The sequence below is a fragment of the Anopheles coustani genome, chromosome X (genome assembly GCF_943734705.1).
Source record: "Anopheles coustani chromosome X, idAnoCousDA_361_x.2, whole genome shotgun sequence".
NCBI classification, from domain to species: domain Eukaryota; kingdom Metazoa; phylum Arthropoda; class Insecta; order Diptera; family Culicidae; genus Anopheles; species Anopheles coustani.
Genome location: NC_071290.1, coordinates 14,579,389 through 14,604,056, shown reverse-complemented (window position 1 = coordinate 14,604,056; position 24,668 = coordinate 14,579,389). Strand labels below are relative to the sequence as shown.

At 45.6% G+C, this 24,668-nt stretch overlaps 1 protein-coding gene across 1 annotated transcript; it reads right to left on the bottom strand.

The window, feature by feature from the left end:
- Positions 1-203: 203 nt before the first annotated feature.
- Positions 204-10,053, bottom strand: LOC131269327 (uncharacterized). The gene is given in 10 exon segments (XM_058271678.1): positions 204-469; positions 882-1,038; positions 1,153-2,249; positions 2,322-2,507; positions 2,628-2,816; positions 4,548-4,634; positions 4,945-5,412; positions 5,651-6,623; positions 6,626-6,728; positions 9,646-10,053. Coding segments are annotated over 10 exon segments (3,732 nt in total). The 3' UTR covers positions 204-405.
- Between the last annotated feature and the right edge of the window lie 14,615 nt (positions 10,054-24,668).

Sequence of the window (24,668 nt, the reverse complement as noted above, 5' to 3'; positions counted from 1 at the left end):
AAAAGCTCAGAAAATGATAAACAAGACCTTAACCAATTGTAAGACAACCGATTAAACCAACACAAGTGAACCTAAATAGTGAAGTGCAATCATCTTTCTCCCCCCACTGAGAAGGATCTCCCGAACGAGCGTTCTGCAGAGCCACCGCTTGTCGCCAGTTTTACAGAAACACCTCTTTGAGGGCACAACGGTGCAGCAGAATACGACCAAGGGCTCGACGACGCTGCCCTGCGGTGAGTTTGGCTCAGTCCACCGCGTGGTGACAACGTGCCACGTTTCCCGTTGCCGCTGCTGTTGTGTCTCGAAAGCGTTGTTCCTTGACGAACTCCGGGGTGACATCTGGATATGGTTGCTGCGCGGCTGGATCCTCCCGTCGGGCCTTCCCCGGGGGCTCCAATGGAGGCCCTACAGGTAGCCGAGCGTGGAGTACGTCTTGACGTACGGTGCATCGTCCGCAGCCGATTCGTCTCTGTCGCGGGGAGAAAGAACAGATATTGAGGTACGTGCGATTCCAGTCATATGTCATAAATATCGAGGGATAGAAATCTTGAGTGTAAATCAAATGCAATGTGACGAGCTGAATAATTATTCTGATGGAAATCAGATCTCTGAAGACAACCAGGATATAAAATGTTTGTCAACATTTTGGCTTATTGTGTTTTGAACAACATTACATTCAAATAAGATACGAAATGTTTCTGTGTTAAGCTAAAGCTAGGCCTAAATGTATTCAGATGCCGAACAGCTTTAACGCTCTAAAGTATAGGACAGGATTCAGGAGAAGTTGACTAAACACTACTCGCGCCAAGCGTGACTCGGAGCAATCGGAGCGGATTGAATCGTGTAGAGTGATTGGATCAGCACGTAGGTGTCACACTTACTCGTCATCCCAGGGACAGACGGCGTTACCGCCCTTCCGTTCGCTGTTCTCCTCCTCGCTCTTCTGGGCGCGTATCAGTTCTAGCTCGGACGGGCGATCCTTGGTGCGCTCCTTGCGCTTCCGGCGCCGAAACGGATCGTCGATGTAGACGACCGCCGTGCAGGAGGTAGTGGCGAGGGCGGGCGGCTCCCCCGCATCCGACGGCCGGTCATGCCTATGCTCCTCCGCCTCCCCTTCCCGCTGCTCCTCCACCGCCGGCTGTGGTTTGCGCACCTCGGTCGACTCCTCCTGCTCCGGCGGTGGTACCTCTTCCTCGCCATCCTCCGGCTCGTCGTCCGGCGGATCCATCTCGACCTCGGCCAGCGGTGCAATGGACGGGGCCGGTGTTGGTGCTGGCGCAACACACCCCGGCAGCAGCCCATCGCCGCTGATGAGATCGTACTCGCACGGTTCCTGCGGCCGGAGCGACTCCGAGAAGAAGTGATCGTCCTCCACCTCGTTGAGCGGCGACATGTCTGCCTGCCCGCCGCCGACCGACCCGACGTCCATCGTTTGCGTGGCTACGCTGGCCGCCGTCCCGGGCTCGGTCTGCTGCCCCTCCCGCACTTCCCACTCCTCCGGCTCCGGAGCGTTCGGTTCGTCGCGCTCGAGCGAGTTGGCGTAGATCACACTGATTCTCGGCGTTCCGCCGGCCGATCCGGAGTCGTACTGCGGGCGCCTCGCGACAACCGCTACGGAGGCCGGCGCACCGGAACCGCTCGGCGTCATGGTTGTGTGGGTGGCGGAACATGCAGCCACCTGTGCGGTGCCTCCATCTTCCCCACCGCTGTACGACAGACTATGGCTATTATGGGTACAACTAGAAGCGGTAGTAGGCTCAATAGTGGTAGTAGTAGTAGCGGTAGTATTATTAGCAGAAGTAATAGTAGTAGTAGTAGTTGTAGTAGTAGTAGTAATAGTAGTATTCTGTATAGACGATGCAGTAGCGAGCTGAGACGCTCGGGGCCGTGCGCGCTGGGGGCGGTCCTGGTCGCGATTTCCCCCACCTCCCAGCGCCACCGGCTTCCAATCTTCCTCCTCCGAGGCCTGCCGGTACCGCTCCGGATGGCGTTCGCTTGCCGGATCGCCTGGTGCGTCGACCATTCCGGGCGCACCGAGGCACTCCTCAGCGATGGTGGCCTCCGGGCAGGGCGGCACCAGACCCCCGGCAGGCTCGGATCCTTCCTCCTTCTCCTCGAAGCTCGTCGACAGCGATCCCTGCGATACGCGCACGGACGACGACGACGACAGGTGTGGCCCGGCAGTATCCGGTGGTGTCGCGCCGTCGCCCGCCGAGTTGGCTCGCAGGCAGAACTGCAGATCGGATAGTCTGCGGAATGGAGCGAAAGAGGTAACGATTAGAGAGAGAGTACACACACGAGCTACCTGGAGGATATCGCACCTCGGAGCCATCGTCATGGAAGCCCTCCGTTGCTCGGTGACCACCGGAGCCAGCCGCTTGGTGCTGTGGAAGTCGCTGTCCAGCGTGTTTTGGCGCAGTCCACACGACCGCTTCATCCGCTCGGACACCTCCGTGATTTCCGTCGCGCCGTGCGTGGATTCACTGAACTGCTTCAACTTGCTGCTGCTGCTGTTGCTGGCGCTTAACAATCAGAGGGACAAAAAGTGACAAACAAAAACTCACAGTTAGTGTGCGAATGCTCTCATCCGGACTGCCGCGTCCACCATTCTTCCAGCCACTGCTTACTCGGTCTTCGCCGGCGGTTTGATGTCGCTGTCGTCCCACGGGCACACGGACACCGACACGGACGACTCCGTGCCGGGCTTGTCCGGGACCACCGTCTCCCACGGACACACCGAGCAGGCGGTCCCACCGCCCGACACGGCACCCTCCAGTGTTACCTCTAAGGTCGTTCCGAGGGCTTTACCCACCTCCCTGGAGTTACCGGAACGAGTAGGAGGAGAGAGAGAAAGATAGAAACACACACAGGAAGAGAGATAGAGAGAAAGAGAGATAGAGAACAGTGAGAGTCGAAAGGAAGTTGAAAAGATCGCTCGCCACCGTGGCAGAAGAAACACAATTACTTTTCACAACGTAACTAACTGAGGAGGAGACACCATTACATCAACCCACACGGAACGAAACATCGCTTAACTACGCTGAGACAGAGAAAGAGAGAGTCACACACACACACACACACGCACACACCGAGAAAGATACAGAGGGACAAAGATAGAGAGATGGTGGTTGAGGGAGCCAGGATAGCCAGTACAATGTGTGGTAGACTAGAGGACATCCAGATGCTTGAACCTTTGAACATACTAAGAGGGCACACCAAGTTCACAGGAGTAACGGAAACATTCAGTTATGACCAGTGATGTACTAAGTGTCGGGTTGGTTTTGCGTTGCTAACTTCAGAAACAAATCAAACAAATGTGGATTATCCTCAAACAAAGCCGGAAGGTACAAACCCTTGATGGGACCTGACTAGGAGATGCTTTTGGATTGAAGGACGGGGGAAATAACTTAAAAACCAACACAAAAACCAAACGCTCGACATACGTTGGATTGGTAGGGTACTTCGATGAGCGGTAGAAGAAGCAGTATGTAACAAAAAGCATATGGTAAAGAGTGCGCACGTTACTTTGTGGGATGAACACGCATGTACCAGGATATCCACAATGACCGACTTTGACTTGGGAGACCAACAGAGAAATGAAGGTGGAAAGGGTCACGAAACGCGGTCTCCGATATGTACAACACATATTTACACCGAACATAGAAAACTAACCGAACTGGAATAGATGAGTTTACCGAAAAGTAACGGGTTCAGAACTCTAAATCCAAACCGATAGGTTGTTATTCGCTGCAGATTCAAGTTATATTTCATTCCAAAGGGTGTCTCTCTTTTCGAGAGCTTTAGTCTATGTTCTGTTAGTTTTGTTTTTGTTTGATAGCCATGAGGTGAAGATAGAACGTACACATCGTCGATAGATGAGTAGAGAAATGTATTTACAAAGTAGTTCCGTTTGCGCCGTTGATGTTTTCTTGTTTCATTGCTGGGCTGTCAAACAGTAACGGTGCATCACAGTAGAGGAAAACAGGAACGACACAACAAACAACAAAACCATCCTAACGTGGAGCTTGAAGTTGACACACATTTAGTTCTAGAAGAAAGTAAGTGGCTTCCCCCGGGAGTAGTAGAAGCTTACAAAGTTACTCTATCCGATCTTGTTTTGATTGATGAGTCAATGTGTCAACAGAAAGCTGGTATTGTTGAGTAGGGATTAACGGGGGAGCTTCTCGGTAGACTAAGCATAATACTAACGAAAGCAGCAAACACCACAGAAGAACAGGGTGAGGAAAGGCACAGTACAAAGGTGGCAAAAGTGTTGGAAAAGCGGATACAGAGACGATGGAAAACGATCGCGAGATGCGTTCGTCTGAAGCGCATGGAGTCGAACTCATATCAAAGCTTAGGTTTGCTGTTTTTTCAAGAGGATTCGCTCACAGCAGTAAGGAATTGAGTATAGGAGATTGAGAGAAGTCTTGACCCTAGCCGGATAGGAGAGGAGACTTGGGGATAGAGATACAGATACCGAACAGGAGAGAAGTGAGTGTGTGTGTGTGAATGTTTGGAGGGGGAGTGTATGTGGTTTTCCTTACTGTTTCCTGCCACGCTCGCAGCCTCTGACGGGTGCGCAGGTACCCTCGTACACCCCGGATGGCATATCACCACGGTAGATCGATACGCTGTGAGGAACCATTCACGCAAACACACACGCACACATTCAATCAGACACACACACACACACACAAACGCGTGGAACACCCGTGTACAAGAAATCAAACATCAGAGAAAAAGAGAGCGAGAAAGAGAGAAAGAGAAAAGAGTGTACGTTATGGATGGTGTATGTCCGTAAGGGGTTGAGGTGAACTTCCGGTTCCAATGGTGGACCCCTTTTCCGCCAGAGCTTAAGAGTACGCGTGTATGTGTTTGTGTGTCGAGTGGAGCAGCAGACAAACCCCCTTCCCCGTGGCAAGGGCCCGCGCCTCCCCTCACCTGTACGGAATGTCGCTCAGGTTGCTTTGGCTGTGAGAATGTGGCACTTTGGTACAGTCCTTCACGCCGGAGATGGCCAGCTCGTGCGCCGAACCGGACAGGCTGCGGTCGCTACCGCGCCGCTTGGACAGGCTGTTGACGTTGCCGCCCGCGCCCTGCCCGGTGGAGAGCTGGGTCAGCAGCGACGGGTTCGGCGCGGCCGACGTCGAGCCCTTCTTCTTCGCGCCGCCGCCGAAGCCGAAGAAGCGCTTCTTGTGCGACGGCTGGATCGCGTTCGCCATCAGGCTCTTGTAGTGCTCCGAGCGCACGAACCGCGGGTAGCAGTCCTTCTTCAGCAGCAGCATGTAGATGTGTTCCGCGGCCGAATCGAACGCGAAGCGGGACGGATTCTTCAGCCCTTGCTGGACTTTCTCCATGGTTTTGCCGTCGATGTTGATCTCGCAGGGCGCACCCGGCTCCAGGAACTCCCTAGGGAGAAAGTAAACCGCAAATGAGACCGGTTCAGCATTGAAGCTATCTGATACATTCCCCTATATGATAGCAATGTTCTCTCTACCGATTGGAAATATTCCCTACACTTTGGAAATGTTCCCTCCGCCTATTGAAACATTTCATTACAAAGAGTAATTCAGATTTACGTATCTAAATCGGAGCTACCCAACTCTGATAGAGCGGCACTGTTTTGGGGTGCGTCGTCGACACTTACTCGTAGATTTCCTTCACCTTGCGCGGTATCTGCGAGTGCGACGAACGTCTCAGATCGTTGACGGCCATCCAGAAGCGAATGTTCTCGTGCGAGTACTCCTTCTTCAGGTAGTGCGTGAACTCCTGCAGGCCGGTCGGGTCGGAGACGACCTCCTCGATGGAGATGCCCCAGCGCTTGACGCGCTTCTCGGTCGGCACCTCCACCACCGGGTTGTTCAGCTGCCAGAAGCTCACGTCCTCGGTGACCCACGGGTTCGATGGCAGCGGCGGCTGCATCATCGGATCGTACTCACTGAACGTCTCGTAGTACGACGCGAGGCTCTCGCACGCCTGCGACATCTTCACCCGGTTGCGCCCGAGCGACGCCTTCAGGATGTCCACCTCCCGCTGCCAGTCCTCGACCGTGCGCTTGCGCGGCTTGCCCTGCCGGTCGCGGGACGGTATGGGGCAGGGCTCTAGCGGCGTAAACTGGCCGGGTGGTGGCCGGTGGACGCGCCAGTAGGCGCGCTCCTGCGAGTCCCCGACGATCTTGTCGCCCTTCTTGCGCTCCTTCGCCAGCCGCACCTGCTCCTCCGCCTGCATCATGATGAAGTCCCACTTGCCCTTCAGGTTCTTGTGCAGGCTCGCCAGCGCCTCCGTCTCGTAGTCCTCCAGGCCGTGCCGCTGCTTGTTGCGCAGCGACCGCTTCGCCAGGTAGATGGCGTACTCGATCTGGTCGGGTGCCTTCTGCTGCCACGGCCAGTAGTACGGCGTCTGGAAGCGGTACAGCGACGAGTCGTCCTTCACCATCAGCGTCTTCGAGTCGGACACCGGGAAGAAGTAACCGTGCTGGCACAACTGGTTACTGATGTTCAGGGCCTCCGACTCCTCGATACTGAGTCGCTCCATCAGCCACTCGATCAGATCGTACCCTAACGAGGGAGACAAACAAGGGCGGGAACGATTAACACAGATGAAACCCACCATTGCCATGGGTACTTACCCATGAACGCAGACGGGATAGATGTTAGAAACAGCTTCTGGCTTCTTACTGGGACGCCGGCTTCGGGGTCTTGCATCTCTCGCACCAACGATTCCATCTACGGACGAAAGACACAACACAAAAGAAGTAGAAGTTATCATTTACGGCGATTAAATCGGGATCCCAACACGACTCTGCGTGTCTAAACAACGCCGAACGCCGATCAGAGTGCTTGTTTAATGCATTAGGAGACGGTTCTAGCCGTACGACACTCCATTTGCCTTTTGTCTTCATTAAACATGATTAATGTGATGCACGTATAATGAAGTGTCAATGCAGGATTTGCCTTTTGCATATTCCCTTCTTGACGCTGGACTGAATATGGCGACTGACAAATTGTTTTCTTTCTACGCACACTGGCGCCTCACAGCCGATGTAGGAGAAATAAAGTGAAGCCTTCAAGATCCTCACATCGACTCCTCCTGCGGGCGCTTGGCTTTGCATCGATCGAATTAATCATGTTTAAATCATGCAGATGATGTTATTGTCACCGACTTTCGAGAACAACCTTTTCCAGGCAGGTTCAGTTGCGATCCAACAAAATAGGACAAAACAAAATACCACTCAGTATCTTTGCATTTTAATTCACGCAAATACCAATCGATGTTTGTGGGTAGGAGTAGAAGAGCGTGTTGAGGTTGGAAGTATGTCTAGAACCGTCAGAAATTGGAGAAAATCCAATCCATGATTTGCTCACACACTACCAAATACACGTTCTGCTTGCTTTCGACGGCCGACGTCCATGTTTCATTGATGCACATTTGCACGTAAATGGAACCCGTTGGAAATCCAATTAATCACAATCTCCCAGGCGTGTGTGTGTGTGTATGGATGTATGTGGATGATTAGGCCGGAATGCTCGGTATGTCGTTTGGCACGCGCAAGCGAAGTTTTCGTCACCATTTGCTGCGCCATTATTGACAAGCATCCCCGGAATTATGAAGCTGTCAACAGTAGATTGACGTTCACTAAGCGTTCAAATGAATGGAAGGACAATCCCAGTTTTGCTAGAAATTAAAAAAAAACTTGATGAAGAGCGATGGAATCTCTAGAAATTAATTCATTTAAGCCTTCATGGTTCGCCAAAAAATCACGAACCTCCAACTGCATTTGGCCACAGAACCAATTCCGAAAAACAATTAAACCAGCAAGAGTACAGATTCATGAATCCGTCATTCGAAGATGCATTCATTCCATACAGGATTCAGAACGTTGAAATTGAATTTGAATTACCGAAATTTGATTTCTTTTGCTTCGATTTTTGTCACACAAAAATTTGATCCGAGCAAAAAGTTTTCGAGTCGAGCATCGGCAGCCTTTTTCCCTAACGCATGTTGACCAAACCGATGTCCTTAACAGGACACGGGCCACAACGTCGCGCAATACGTCCGTAAATTGATGGATATTCATAGCACGCGTAACCGTTACGAGCTTAACTGGGAAATCTTTTTTGCCGCCGTGTGGATCGATTGGCACTTAACCCTTTTTTTGTAAAGCTGGTAAAATGGATGAAAAAGGGTTCGAACGCAATCCTTTTTGCTTCGTCCAAAGAAGAGGATTGTGATCACCTGTAAATTAGAGAAATCAGCTTGTGGAAGAGATGAAACCTAACAACTGCTGATAATTTTACCTCAGCATAGATTTTCACGATAAGCAGGGGTGTGCAAGAGAACGAAAAATAAACTGAAACGATCATATAAAAGGAACACCTCGTTCAACAATTTGAATCTTCGTTTTTAGGAAGAAAACAACCCTAACATCGTGAACAAATCCGTTAATCCATTCTTACTCACATAATTATTCGATTTGGTTTGGAATATTCAACCAAATTGATTAATGAAATCTCATAAACAACATTACAAATGTTTTCGTATTTGTGTGGCGCTTCAGCATGTTTCAAAGAACAATATTACATTTCATCATTGAAATTTTATTTTGAATTTGGGGTTACTTTCAATCCGTGAGGACAATTTACAACATCATTTGTAATCGCAAAAATACGACTTTATTTTTGAAATGTTGCTTTGTGTATTTGATCTCTAGAGCACACTTGTTTTAGTTTATATTATACATTTGGTAAATTTAATAGTTGAAAAGAACTCAAATTCACTCTTTTTCGCTTTACACCGAGATAGTGGAATGATGGAGAGGTGCATTAAAAAAGAACAAAACGCTAAAATATGATCAACAAATTCTTAAAAGCAGCCGTTTACAGATTTGAAATATCCTCAAAACTGAAAGAGTTATAGCATCTTGAAAATACCCTAAGTTGTGCCTAATGGATCTTTAGCCGAGATTCGTTCAGATTGATTCATGATTTTGATATTCGAGTCTTCAAACGTTGATGAATCTTCATGAATCTTTCAAGGATCTTTCACGAATCTTCATGATTCTTTAATTGGCGTGGATCATGCGATCAAAAAAAAGGAGTCTCTCTAGCCAGTGTATGCGCATCTGTTTTCTGTTCTATGACCATTCATGAATCTCTAAAACGATGCAAAGGATCAATCAAACTCTTTTCATGAAACAAAAGATTCATGAATCTCTAAAACGATGCAAAGGATCATTCAAACTCATGAATCTGAATCCGAACTACACAACTCTAGATTTGAGTGTTAAAACGGTTTTATAAAGGTTTTTTCACAGCATTTAAGAAGTTTTACTCTTGAGATGAGACTCTATGATGGCTACACTAACATTATCGTTTTTTTATGAGGCACAACAACCTCGTGAGTTGTCGTGAGACAAGGCCTCTCTCCGAAGAGAGTTACTGAGACCAAAAGACGGTATATTATAGATCGGTGACAGAGGGTGTCAGTCTCGAGATTCGATCCCACACCTGTGGCGTGGTGTTTCATCGCGCTACCGCTGCACCACTGGTGCCACGTAAAACATATCGTTAGAACCACGACAAAACTTAAAATATTACTTGGCGGATCGAATCATTAGAATACTGATAGGCAGAGCCACCTTACCTTATCGAAGGCCATTGGCCGCGATAGTCGCTCGATGGGTGGTGTTGGCTGCGTGACGCTCGACATGGATGCGCTGGAGGGCGCGAGCGTCGCCGGAGTGTGCGAGGTGGAGCTGGAAGCGGCGGCCTGCAGCTGGCCGGTCGAGGCCAGGAGCGCCGTCGGAACGGCGATGCTGGTCAGCTGGGCCGGCTGCAGGACGCTGGTCCGACTACCGCCCGCCCCCTGGCCACCGGCGCCCTGACCGCCCCCCGCCGCCGCCGCCGCCAGATGGAACGCGGCCGGCGGGGTCTGGGCGTGCGGTCGATGTTGGAGCTGCAGCAGGGCTGTCGTGGTCGTGGTGGCGCTGGCGTTGGCACTGGGCTCCGGACGCTCCGGGGACAGGACGACGTCCGGCGGTTCCATCGTCATTACGCCGCCCGCTCTCGGACACAAAAACGAGGAGGTCCTAAAGAGGGAGTTCCTCTGGTGGTGTTGTTGTTCTCAGTGGTACAGTGGTGGTGCTCGCTGTGGCAGTTGCTGTTGCGCAGCTATTGCTGAGGGGGCCGCCGAGGCCGAACACGGCCAATCAACGGCTATCGTTTGGAGGATAGGGAATGTCGACAGTGGAATGTCGACAGCGGAAGTCAAAAGCAGCGGATGGGAATTCGAAGTGGTTTGCTGGCTTCCGGCAAGGACGTTCTATCTGATTGTGTGATTGTAATTCGTCGCTGAAACGGAGTGTTTGGCTTCGTTGAAGAGTATTTGTTTGTGTGTGTATATGTGTTTGTGTGTCTATTGGAAGGTGTACTTTGTCTGCGTGTGTCTGCTGGTTGGTTGGTTTTGTTAGTTCTTCTTTATCTTGCCGCCTTGAGCGCCTTCCTCTCTTCCGAAAAACACGAGATGTCACCTAAGCGCTGGTCAGAGTCCGCATCACGTTCCTAGCCAAACTCCATGGTGTGTGCGTTAGAGGAGAAATCTGAAACCGGGAGGGCAGCGTTGAGTGAGTCCCGTCCCTGTGCCCGTCGACCCGCCGATCCTACCGTGTAGCCGGGAGGGAAACGTCAAACGTGGTGGCGTTCGCCACCGGCGCTGGTGCTGAGCAGCTGCACGCGCTGCTGTCAGTAGTTGTAGCTGTAGTAGTTGTAGTTGCGGTAGGTTGGCTGTGGGGCTGCCGCCTCGACGGGCGGTAGGCGTTCGCACCGGAGCACCGTAGCTGCCTTCCGCCTTCTTGGTCGCTCGCCCCGACGCTGGTGACCGCCGCTGGCGCCGGCTGCCGACGTTGCTGCCCTCGCTGCTGGTGCGCGCTCGCCGCTTCGACCGCTGGCAGGCGAGGTCAGTACGACACGGAAGCGGGGAGGGCTGCGACCGGGAGAACAGAAAGAGATCTGCAGTTGACGGTACGAGCCCCTGGCCCATCTCGATGTCACCCCCACATGTATCTGTTGGCGAAAAAAAGGGAGAAAAACACACAGAAGGAAACAACACATTAAAAAAGGCACTCAACAAGTTAACCAATGTTGTTTAAAAGGTTTCAATCAAAGGGTAAATGAGGTCCCGGCCAAGGTCCTCGTCTTTCTATTCCTGGTTCACATTTCCGCCTGAAGGTATGCAAAGCTCAATACTTAAAACGTCTGACAGGTGCAAAAATCTATGTTTAAAACAAAAAGTCTCATTTGATAACCAGAAAATTGAACCTAGAACCCGAATAAACCAACAAAAAGTCATCAAATAAAGTGAGTTAAATTCTTAGGTGGAGGTTCTAACAGAATGAGTATATCCAATTGGATATTAACCCTTTCACGACCGTAAGCTATTCAAGCCTAAAATTGTCAATACAACAAAATATTTTGGCTATTTGGGGTGTAAAATAAGAGAATATCAACTAAAAAAACCATGCAGTATGTGTAGGTTTTTTATAATTTCATGGGAAATATGTTACCCTATAAACCATAAAAGTAATTAAATTACCAGTATAATTATGATATCGGAATTTCTTTTGTTTGCTTTCCACTACAAATTACATGATAAAAATTCTAAGAAAAAGATCTTAGCCATTTCTATTAAAAAATAATAAATTCATCAACTTGCCAAATACAAAGTTTTTGTTGTTGGTTGAACGCACGAATGGTTTGGTTTTTGGGCAATTAATTTTAATAGTTCATTTTTGATTATTCGTTCAGAGAGACATTTGAGGCCTTTGACATAATGTTTTCTTTGATGTTTCGTTTCAAAAGTATCATTTTGATAATAGTTGAACAAACAGTAACGAGTTTTGTAGATGGGAAAAATATTTCCCTTGGTCGTGGAAGGGTTAATTACTATTACCAGTTACAAAATAAGAGTAATTTGTCTTTTACACCCGTGAAGCGACAAAACTCTTCTATAAACAAAACATACGAAAATGAAACTAAACATCTAAATTATTTGTAAAACCTATTTGTTAGCTTTAAGAAAATTCTTTGCACATGTTATTTAAAATCATGGGGCAGAATGCACTAAGTCAGTTATTTATTGATTAGAGATACTTATACGGTTTTATTATTATTTTATGTTTTTGCAGTATCTATTATTCTACACCCAGAAAAACTTTCCTACCATGTCTTTGACTATTTTCGGTTTGCTATGTTTTATCTTTTTGTTTCTCTGTTTTGTTCTTTGTGATTTTCCTGTAAATCCGATGTATCACATAGGATAGGGGACATAATAAATGTATTCTTTTAGTTCATGTGTTTTAAAATTGCCCTGTTCTGTCAAAAATGTGTCGGTTTATCTTGTATCACCTTTACCGAATACCTTCTGATTTTCGATTGAGCTGAATTAAAGGATCAATTGAACTCAGAAACAAATTACTGTCAGAAACACAGTTTATCCGTGAAGGAATAAACTTGATGTCAGTGTTTTATCAAGTTTAAACTGTCAGATGATTGGAAAAGAAGATTCCTCTCTCTAGTTCAAGTTTTATACCACCTGCTCCTTCGCACTTTCCTCGAGTAAACACTTGCTAAGCTTATTTAGAACTGACTATGAAATACGGCGAAGGACTTTAGACACAAATTCGGCACTATTTCTGTCATTGACGTGCAGACATAGTGCATTTCTGTCAATGCCTGGGCGATATTTATTTATGGATCTTTTCAACTTTGATTCGCACCCTGAGCTAGGCCGTTTTCATTTATTTGCAGATCTTCCCGTTCCGCCCGGGCCGTCATCCATCGCCAGCGACACTGTATAAACATGGCACGAGAAGCGCGAGGTTCAACCCACTTACGTTGAGCACGTCACTTCGTTCGGGCGCGCTCTTCCGCCAAAGACGTCAGACGTGTCACTGTCGACACAGCGCCAGGCAACGTCTCGGATCAATCGCCACGCCATTTTGGCCGGTCACCCCTTCCCGGCGTCGGTGTTTATGTTTACGCTGCCTTTGGGAAATTTAAACGCACGCTGATTGATGACGGCGAAAAAGCCGGAACCTCGGCACGTTTGCGGGAAAGTCCCCGTGCGGATCGATATATGAAATGAATGCGACTGCGATCACTCACTGAGTAATCGTGAATGAGGGCAGCGACACATGGGAACGTACGTCGATGTTTAATAAACACCTGTTGCCTAGCCAGAACGTACATTGAACAATGCACAATGGGCGCTGGTCGGGATGCAAGTCGCACAAGCAAACTATTGTGGTTATCATGAGACAACGACGTGATCTGTCAAATTTCTCGATGCGACCTGTCAAACCCCCATACAAAATGTAAACAATGTATTAATCATCGTCGATTTGTATTTTGAAACAAAACCTCCCTTCAGCTCGACACAATTTCGTATCCGGAAGCACAAATAAGTCCCAACATTTCACTTGTTTGTTTACTACTCACTTTATTTCTACTGCCTAACATTAGTTTATTTACTTCATATTACTATTATTTCATGGTGTATGTAATACCGTTTGATTCTGACGGCCAGAAGCACCAGCTGTTTTTTAATTACCTGCAGTATGGAAAAGAAAAAGCTCATTTTTTTTATAAATTGTCACATTTTGTCGAAAAACAAGTGCGTATTTATCCCATGTGCACTTCCATGTCAAACCCCTTTGAAGCTTTTTTTTATTTGTTATTAATGGTAATGCCTTTTGGTCTACCAAATGTTTCCTTGCAAAAATCAATCGTCACTAAAACATAAAATTCCATAGTATATTTATATGAATAAATGTCATATATATATAGACGGAACGTCACGAACGAACAACATAAGATAATGTTTGAAATCTGTGTTTACGAATAGCTTGCGTATAGAGTAACGACAATGTGAAACAAATAAAAGCCTAATTTTTTTAACCCGCCACCCTCTCTATAGAAGTACCGCTGTGCAATACTTATTGAAAGCATCAAGGTATTTGTACAAGTAAACACATTTGAAATTGGTTTACCATGAGTGATGTTTACCTCTGGTAGCTTTCCACGAGAACAAAACACTGGATGCTGTACAATGCAACTACAGTGGACTCATCGAAAACCATTGACAGCTCGAAATAAACAATTAAACTGATATGAATCAATTCTCGCAGGTGTTCCCTTGGATGTTTATCTCTGAGGTAGGCAACCTGTTTCTTCTCTAGGGCTTTTCAATTTCCCCCTTTTCTTATAGTCAGGCACAAACAAGACCTTCCCTTGACAAGAAATACGTGTGTCAAAGCTGTAGAATTGAGCTGAAAGCCGTGCTCAAATCAAACCACAAACAGGTTTTATTGGAAGGTTAGAAGCCTCGCATTACGTTGAAATAAAAGGAAACAATTCTTATCGCGTTTCAACATCGAGTAAAACGCAATCAAGCTCAACCATACGAGCCTAATGTGCCGGAACAACCGAGGCATACCGTAATGACATGCAACAGGCTCCCGGGAATGGTTCTCCGCTGCTTCGAACGTGGTAGATAATTGGCTTTCGGTGCAGTCCTGCGCCAGCTCGGGAAAAAGGCTGCAGCTGATGGATGAGTATTGAATTGGATATAGCAAATGATGGTCCACTCTGGGCGCTGTCAAGGGCAACTCCGATTAATTTGATTACGATCGCTACTGATGTTTTCCACCGAGCAGGGGAAAGTCGTACCTGTCGATGCCGAGGTCGACGCGAAACGGATGGAGTTTATTTTTAGCCAGCCCGGAATGCCCGGAGAGTGCTCGACGCCCCGGTTCGCGGGATCTGCGTTGGAGGATGTTGCACACAAAGTTGCAGTTGCAGCGCTTTGTTTGCAGTCAAAATCAACACGGACGTTTCGCTACATTTACCGTGTGATGGATCCGATTTGTCATCGCCAGAGTTTCGGAGGCCTTGAACTCATATCCGAACGGGCTCCGGGCACGTTTCCTGGTCAAACCATTTCGTGGGCGTCAGTGTGTTTCCCGAGCCGACTGCGGACGTCACCCACGTCCATCATTTTCCACGCGAAAGGCCACGCGGTCCAAAACAATGGCCCAAAGGCCCCAAAAGGGCGAAATGCACAACTTCACCATGTGCGGTATTGCATTTCCTTCGCACGCGCTAATCAAATTCCTAGCGGCTTGCGGGAAAACTGGACGCCTAAGGGCGCAAAATGTCAATGAGTTGGACACACAACGGCACACTCTAATAGCTTCTCATTGTCAGAATCAGAACCGATACAATGTTTTCCAGACCAACCATGCTAGTTGATTTCGAAGCCTTTACAAAACCTCACAAACATCTATTTTGAGGGGATTTTGATGAAATTGTCTTTTTCTTCCTTCAAACCTTCGCAATTATCAGTTGAAAATGATATTTTGTTGTACTTTTAAAACATTTCAAACTCGAGTAATATTTCAATTCTTCATCTGATGAATTCCCAACACATTTCCAACGGACGTAATGAAAGATAATTATCGTTAAATATACTCACGAAATAGACCATCGATAGACAACACCCTTCTTTAATTTTGCTTCTATGATGATTGATGATTCATTTAACCGTCAGAAATTAACTTGAAAAAGTATAAGGAAGGTATAGAATAGTTTAATATTCAATCCATATGAAATCAAAATAATTTTACTTTTAAATTTGTTCTCTTGTTAAAAGGGTGCATTTTTTGTAAAAAATAAGTAGCTTTCATTGGTACTTTAATTTGTCATCTTTGCACAACACATTTGAAATCGATTTCCATTGATCAATTTGGATTGCATTGAGCAGAAAGGCACTTGAAACGGAAAGATTACACTGAAACAAGGCAAAAGAAAATGTATTCTGAAAAAGCTTTAAAGAAGGAAATTAATAATGCCATAGCAAAGCAAACTAAAATCAAAACTAGAAAAAATATATTTGATCTCGCTCGCTGTCCATATCCAAAAGTGAAGCCCATAAGTGAAAAATAATATCGTAAGAAACCAGTTAGGCTGCTCAGTCCGCTCGTAGGTATATCCACCTCTGCAAATACTAAAATTATATAGCAATGGGTCTAACTCAATTTCAAGCTATGAGACAGCCTCACTTTTCTATTCTGAAACCTTATTATTTCAAAATGACGATGGTGAACAATTGATTAATTTTTGTTGTATATTGTTATCTATTGTATATTCTTGTATTATCGGCAAATTGTCACCAGTTAAAAGTTATCCTACGAATAGTTTAGTTTTGTGTGCCAAAAGTATTTTCCAACTAGTTTTTATAAGATAAGGTGCACATAAACAACCCGCCATTAATGGCCTCGATTTTTGTTTTTAATATAAAACGTATTTTTCGTACAAACTACTGGGCGCCTCCATGCGTCTACAATTTTTTCTTCTTGTTATTGCATTGAAAAAAAATCATTGCCAAAAGCCTCATTTGCACAGCTTTATTTCATAGGAAACCATCAATAACTTTTCGAGAGAATCATTTTCCCTCAATATCATTTTCTGTGAACCAAATTGACAAGCAATTTATATTTTTTCTTTATGTATTGCCTTTTTTTATTCCACTTAAAATTGACAATTGAAAATCGTTCCACTAACTTGTTATGCTTGGAAATTTTTGCACTGATCTCTTAATTTACGTTTGTGCATCATTCACATATTTTCATCCAAAAACCACTGTACCTTTTATGCATAAAAGCACAATCAAGATAAGTTCGATCATTCGCGCATTTTCCCATTCTTTATTTCATTCAAAAGTATATTCTCAAGCAGTTCCTTAGTTTGCTAACTCTATGATCCGCCTTTGCTTTTCATTCAAACCGTTTTGATCTTTTATTTTTAATTGTAATCTCCTCCCACATATCACCATTTTAAAGTATCTTCACCACTGTCGAGTAATTTTGTTTGTTTGTTTGTTTGTTATCTAAACCCACTATTGTTGAACCTACGAGCAAACCTCTTTTGCTTCTTTTTCAGCCAGTGCAAAGCTAAAGGTGGTCCATTACAAACGGCCAGAAATATATAATCACTCGCCAAACACCCAACCTGCGGAAAACCCAGGGAAATAAAATCGGTAATGTAAGCGAGCAGCTTTCGAGTAGTGAATTCCATTTGAAGAAAGGCGACTTCAAGGTTTTGACTGGCTTTTTGGCTACCGTTTTCTTTCGTTCGCGGGTTGAAACGAAAAAAAGATCCCCACCGTGAGTAGGGGCGTATCTCCAATCGGCTTCTTTCGGAGAAAAATGAGTTAAGGGCTGGAATGCACCGTGCCCCGGGGCGAGAAGCCTATTCCTCCCCTCCCCCCACTCAGCCCACTCGAGAACGGAAGCGCTTTTCGGGAAGGAAGCAAACCGCCGTGCTGATACAAGACAATAAGTAATGAAACAGCGGGATGTGTGTGTGTGTCTTTCGGTTTTCACCCTCGGTCCACTTTCTTTCAGGCCAGAACCGCCAAACACGCGGAGCGTGGAATGGAAACAAAATGGATGGTTGTAAAATATTCATGGTCCCATTACGCTCGCCAAAGCCGGGATTCATTTTCCACCAAACCGAACCGAACCGGCTGACTGACGGTGGTGGGTGGTGGTGGATGAAGGGGCGGGAAGGGGCGAGGCAGTTGGGCAGCAAATTGGAAGGCGAAGCGAATTGCAAACAACCAGCCTGCACAGGGATAGCAGCAATCGATAGATTCGTGAGCGTGATATGTCTTTTCCCATTTTCCCTTGTTTTCCTGGCCGCTCTGAGATTGCTTTCCCCGTGTGTGTTTGTGTGTGTTTGGCAACGTTTTTCCGCCCCTGCTTGACGTAATGAAAATGTTCTATTCTTTTCACGAAAGACCTGTACCCTGGACGGATACCAGCTCCGATGAAACATTAATGTCCGCAAAACCTACTCGCCAACGCCAGCTACATATTTACTCAGTTATGGGCAGATTGCAGACAGCTAGACCCTCAACCAGAATATCGAGTGTAGTATATCGCGGTATATTTCATCAACACTCGCTTGCTCTTCCTCTTAAGATACAACCAAATCCTACGAGCTTCGTTTGAGATTCGAAATCCTTTGGGAGATTAGAGACAATAAACAAATCGAATAATAGTCTCAGCATGGACTTGAAACACTAACGTTGTTCAGGCTTCGGTTTGTAAAGCTGATTTCCCGACCTGCAAATCGATCTTTATTCGTTGATAATAGAAACCAGTTGATATGGAAATAATATATAGCGGTTTCTGTTACGCTTGTTTGTGTTCAGATCAAAACTCTACAGGACAAAGGAGCAAAAGGTAAATGGTTATACAGTTCGTTACCAAAATGAGCCATGGTCTTTGAACAAGGATATTCCTGGTGGTTAGCTCTACATAAGTGTCAGGTTCTATTTGGAGATAGATTCTTTTTGAACAAAAATTAACTGCTCTATCGAAAACTACATTCAGAATAATCAAATAACTATGAGGTTCATCTACTCGGAGATTGAAAGATTTGTAAGCTTAAATAGGCTCGACAAAACAATTATTTACGTCCGTTTGTATTCAATCCTAGCGTATGAGGTAAATAATCGCAACTCCTCCAGTTCTGGCCTATGATAGACATCTTAACGCAGTATTGTTTGTATCTGCTTTTGAAAGTTGAGTTGACAACAAACTGTATGTTAGAAGACGAGACGGTTCGGTCTTGTTTGCCAGATGGAACAAGAAACAATTGGGCTTAGAAGTCTCCCAATTTAAAATGACTCTAGAATGTAAGACTTGCTAAATCACGCAAGCGAACTGTCATTGTAAGTATTGAGTGAATTAACTTTATAGCTTTCGCTAAAAACGCACACTTGGTAAACAAACTAGAACACAATGAAAAGTTTTATCCGTTGTGAGACAATGCGAAAAAGGAGGAAGGTCCAATGATTTTTAACACGTTGACTGATTCGTCACTCATACTGTGGGTGACAACAGCTATCCTCATCAAGTATTTTCATTAAAGTAGTATAGCGGGTGACAGCACCAATTAGTTCTAAAACGATTTTGACCCATGAATAAATGAAAATGCAACATAAAAACTCTAGTAATGTTCAGAACAAGTTCTTTGGGAAGCTAAGTCTTTAATAAATAAGTTAAGCTATGTTTAATAAATGATACAAACAAATTTTATTAAAAAAAAGAAGCTTGTACTAAAACAGTGTGCTAAACACGCTTGGTAGGCTACGTTTTAAACAAATAACGACGAAACTTTTATAAGCGTATGCTTTTGCATTTCTTATAGCCTACCGCTAAATTAGTGCAATACTATATGAGTTTCGTGGAAAGTTTCAAATTGGGGTAACAGCAGTACTTATCAGTCCTTTGCACTGAAATAGTAGTGGACTAAAGCAAAAGTGAGCTATGGTTATCACAAACAAAAATCCGTTGGTAAGCAGAGTCTTTGCTTGGTTTCCTAAAACCGTTGGTTTGATAAATGTTACCACTAAATTTTGACAAATACGTTGAATGGCATAGCCATAATTTTTGATAGCCTGCTGTCATTAGTTCTAAAAAGATTTTGTCCCATAACAAAGTGAAAAAGCAACACAACGATTATAGTATTACTTAATATCAATTCTTTGGGGAGCTAAGTCCTTGCCTAGGCTTCAAAAATCGTTGGTTTAATAAATGTAATACACACAACAAGATTGTGCTAAAAAATTGTGCTTAAAACATTTGACAGTCAACGTGTTAAACTAAAAAGCTGTACGAAAACAGTGTGGTAATCAGCGTGTTAGAGCTTAATATTAATAGATCTTCCTGCCAGATGAACCTGAATCAGAAGAACGTAAAACTTAATGAAAGAAAGGTTAGCAAGAACTAGTCATCCGGTAGATGTTCAGATTAGTGCGGCAAAGTTCAACCCAATCGGGGCAATGGAATGGAATGTAGCCAGCTTTCCGGGAAGTGAAGCAAACGACGGTGTGGCTGTGGCATAACTCGAGGCTGTGGTAATTCCCGCAGAGAGTTCGGATGATTCTTGCGTTGCGTTTCCATCACCATGGCTATGCAACGATTTTCCGCTGAGCTGGTTTACCGGCGTACCCGGGGCAGCTCCAGGAATTTACCGCACCTGTTGCTGCACCGCCCGCTCGCACGAGCTTGAGGGGGAAGCTGGTAAACTGCCCGAACAACACATCATCGCCGGCTTCTGGTGTCCGATGATTACTTCCTGGAACACCACACACATGGTGAGAGCAGGTGTGAAAGATCCATCGGGTTCCAGAAACCCGTTAGCTCCTTTGGCACTTGCTCGGTGCAATTCTGGGAAAACAAACCCAACCGGCTATACGGTGGTGGGTAATTCTGTTCGGTCGGTGTGCGCCTGTCACTGGCAGAACGTGTCCCCAACAGACAATCGGACCGCTCGATCGAAAGAAGTTCGGAAAAAGAAACCCGGGTCTGCTCCGGGGTTTTCTAAAGATAGCAAAGACAGCAGACGTGCGGTGCGGTCAGGTGGAAGCAAGGCGGCAACGCTCCCATTAGGCCACTGTGTGTACGTCCGTGTTCCGGGCCGTGCTTTTGCTTTTGTATGACGAGAGGCTATAAACGTTCGCTTCACTGCGCCTAATAACTAGCGTCTCGGTGCTCGGTTAACTAGCTCCTGCCTGCCGACTCGCTAACGACAACCCAATGCAACTCGATAAGCGCGTGCTTCACTAGCTTCGGTTAACGATCCCTCCGAGAAACGCTCCTACGCATCGCATCCGACGGCATTTTATATCTAAATATATAAAATATTGTCCTCGCTTCCCTCGTCAAGGCGTTGAGCGGCGCTCATCAAACTACCGCTACATCAACGTTATTAACTGACGTAAGATATATGTGCCGCTTGAGGTTTATTAAAAACTTTGACGGATCAGCTGCATCCAGGCGCGATGATGCGATGATGCAATCACTTCCCGCTCCGACGCGCACAATGGTTCGAACGGTGGACCATTGGCTATGACAAGTTCATCTTATTCGCCAAATCAAACTCTTCTGAAGTGGAGTTAGTTCTCTGGAAGAATCTTAGCGTTCATGGATAAACTTTTAAAAATTATTAAATACTGAGAAGTGGACCTAGAAAATATAAAAAAACCCGGCGACACTAATCGGCAAATGAAGCCAAACTGTTCAAAGCCGTTTAACAGGTCGCTTGCCATGTCACCCGGTACGTGGCTGACAGTAGCAATCAACATCCGCCCTTTACACTAATATAGCAGTAAGATCTATATAACATAAGGCTATGGTAACTACAAAAATGTATCCTCTTTGATAAATTTTATAACCAAATTTTATCAAATATGATTGTTCTAAGCAAATGTACCAACATAGTACGGCAGTCAGCTTGTTAAGGTGTAAGCGTTATTTTTCACCACCCCTCTGACTCACTGCACCTCATTCCAGAACGTCATTAGAGGTTCGATTTAGTTTACTGTCTTTGTTTTGACTATGTAAATACCTACAGCTAGCATTACTTAAATTATGAAATATAAAGCTGATTTACCTATATTGACAAGACTAAGAGGAGCGTTTTGCAGGTTCGTAGATTTCCGACTTACTGGTTTAAAGGTTTTTATTGGACAGTTTGAAACAGGCTTGTAGAATTCAGTCGTTTCTTTTACTAGTGATTTGTTTCCCTCCAAAACTGGGTTATTGTGTATGTTAAACAGACGTTATCACTTCATTATTCCACATCGTGACGATGTCCAGTCACTTGTGGAAGTGACTTTTCTAAAGCAGAACAATAATGAAATCAATTCCAGACCGTCCAAAAATCGGGGACGGAATTAGTGAAAGGATGAAAACAACCGTTCCTTCCTCAACAAATTTGATTCCATTTGACAGTTTCCTTGTGCTCGATCGATTGAAAAAAACAACATGATAACGTGCTTCGAATGGAAGGAATATGTCGAAAGGGTGCATTGCCAACCCACGCTTTCCCTTCAAAACCTCTCAACGCGAAGAACTCCTAATTTTTTGTAAGGGTCGAGGCCAGCTGATACTGGATTATGAGATTTTTCGAGCTCTCGAGCAGTTTTTCGAGCAGATTTGTTTTTTTCAAGCTTCTAATTTTTGTCAACCTGTCTCAGCTCATACAAAAATGAGGAGGTTTTGGAGGCTCATACAAAAATGAGGAGGAAATGTCTAGCGGAAAGAAACTTGAGAATGACGTTTCTGTATTTTGACGTTTAATTACCGGCCAAGATTGCCGTTGTTTGGTCAAAATAACTTTGTCTTGAAAACTCGATTATCGCAAACACTTGACTTGGGTTGGTGCTTCCCAAAATCGAGCACCGTCAATTGTCCACCGAATGGCAACGGGTGGGCACACTGTGCCATTTGTCCCGGGACCGTTCAAATTGGGATCAAACCTTTACGCTTTTGTTTACGTTCCGAGCATCAAACGATGCTGGTGATGGTGACGGGTGCTGGTATATCCTTACGTCCGCTCATGGCCGGCATCAAAAGCTAGTACCGATTAATGGCGGACTGCAGGTCGTGGGAGATGGATTCGACCAGCTTCCCATCGACGGTGTTGCACTCCAGCGCAGTTGCACATAGGAAGTAATGCCTTTTTTCATTCCCGTAAACAGTGACCTTGAAAATGTCATTCGAACAATTCTTGTCCACGACGCTGAAGAGAACGAGTTGAGGGAAACGAACACCACCAGAAGGCAAGCAGTGGACAAGGATGACGTAGTCCACCGCAGAGGAGGTTGCGTGTCATAACGTCTTATCCTTTACTCACACACACACACACACTCACATTGTCTCAAGCGGAATGAGATCAAGCAACCGTAATGGTGTAATTTTAATCCGAAAGCTGTAAAATATACCAACGAAGGCACTAAAGAGTGGACACACAAGTCCCTCTAGCTAAAGCCAACTCCTTATCCTATCATATTTCATAAACAAAAACAACAATAAAAAAAACAGAAGACAAACCTTAGACAAAGCGAAGTGAGCGATTGCACCGATAACCGCCACACAATAAGGAACCAACCCTTTAGTTGCATTTCCATCCCCTATTCTAAACCCAAGGAAGATGGACCGACGCAGGCATGATAAAACAATGATGACGTGTATCGCTCCCTCTTTCCCTCCGCTGCTTCTGTTTGCTGGTCGAGCCTTGTCTCGGTTGAACCACGGAACGTACCAACTTTATAGACCATTAAAATGGCAAATTAAATACCCTTGCCACCCCACCCGCCCCTTGACCCCGCTCCCCTTGAATGCAACGAATTAAATGCTGTTAGTGTTTTCCCGCTGAGCTCTCTTCTCATCCCGTTCCAAGCATCCCATCATCATCATCATCATCATCATCGAGAGTTTGTTGTTTCTGGGTATGAATATAAGTATAAAATAAATTGATTCATTGTCGGACGAGAGTGAGGTAAACTAGTCCCAGCCTTAGAGGAGGAAAAACAAGCAGGCGGAAAAGCGTCCCCGCCTTAATGGACTCCATCGATATGGCAACGGGGGCGGGGGGTTGTGTGCTGTTCACGCTTATTTGCTAAATTACCACCCCGATGTTATTTTCGGAATGGTTCCGCGCTTGGAGAGGACTTTCTGTTGCACTTTCTTTTTTTTTTCTTTTTCTTTCTCTCACTCTCTCTTTGTTTCCCTTACTTGCTCCTCCATCCTAACGAGCCAATCAGAGCTGGCGAGGGACGCGCCAGGTAATTGATTGAGCGGTGGCCGTTCGAGCGTGAAAATAAATAGGAACGCAATACCGATCGCCTCGTGGAAAAGCGCACACAAGGATTCGGACGGCCCTCCGTCGTGCCAAAGGAGCTGTGGGGGGGGGGGGGGAGGGGGTGTCTGGACGGGGGTTTGAGAAGTTCTAATAATTGCATTGGAAGGCGACCGGAAACGGCCGCCACTGCACGCACTTGTTCGATCGATGGCGCGAACGTTCGGGATGGATTTTTTCTTCCGTCACCATTTTTTTCATCCCCCCTCCCACCAACACCAACACCACGCTAAAACGACGGCTAACTAAGGCCGGGCACGTGCAGTCCGACAGGGAAGAGTTTGTCGCTAAATGCGCAAATCATACCGACAACGATAGGAGAAAAAAACAATCGCAGAAGCAGAAGCACATCGTCAACAAACAAAAAGCACTCCGAAGCACACTTCTCCTCTAATTTTGCAAACAAAGGTGTGTGTGTGTATGTGTGTGTGCTTAAATCACAGCCGTGCGTGCATGCTTTTCAATTACCCACGCGGTATGTTTCTTGCAGAATTAAGAATACGTTTGTTTTCTTATCTTAATTCGTACCAATTGATTCTCGAACGCGAAACAAAACTAAAATAAAACAAAAGAACATTTGTGTTGAGTATAAAGCAACAAATAGTGAACTAACTGTTGGCATGAAACTATTGGCAAGTAAGCAGATTTTAAAACACCGGAGCTTTGACTTGTTGCTTAAACTGAAGAACTAACTGTCAGAGTTATAAACCCTAGAAATTGGGAGCAATTTCACTTGAGTGAATTTTTTTAAAGCATTTAAAAAGAAAGAAGGTTTGATGTTCGACGGAAAACAAATAAGACGGTGGATAACGAGAAAATGTATAAAATTCTGGAACAAGTAATTTCTAACTTTTCAAAGAAATGCCACAATTAAGCAATCGAACTTGTTTGATGAAA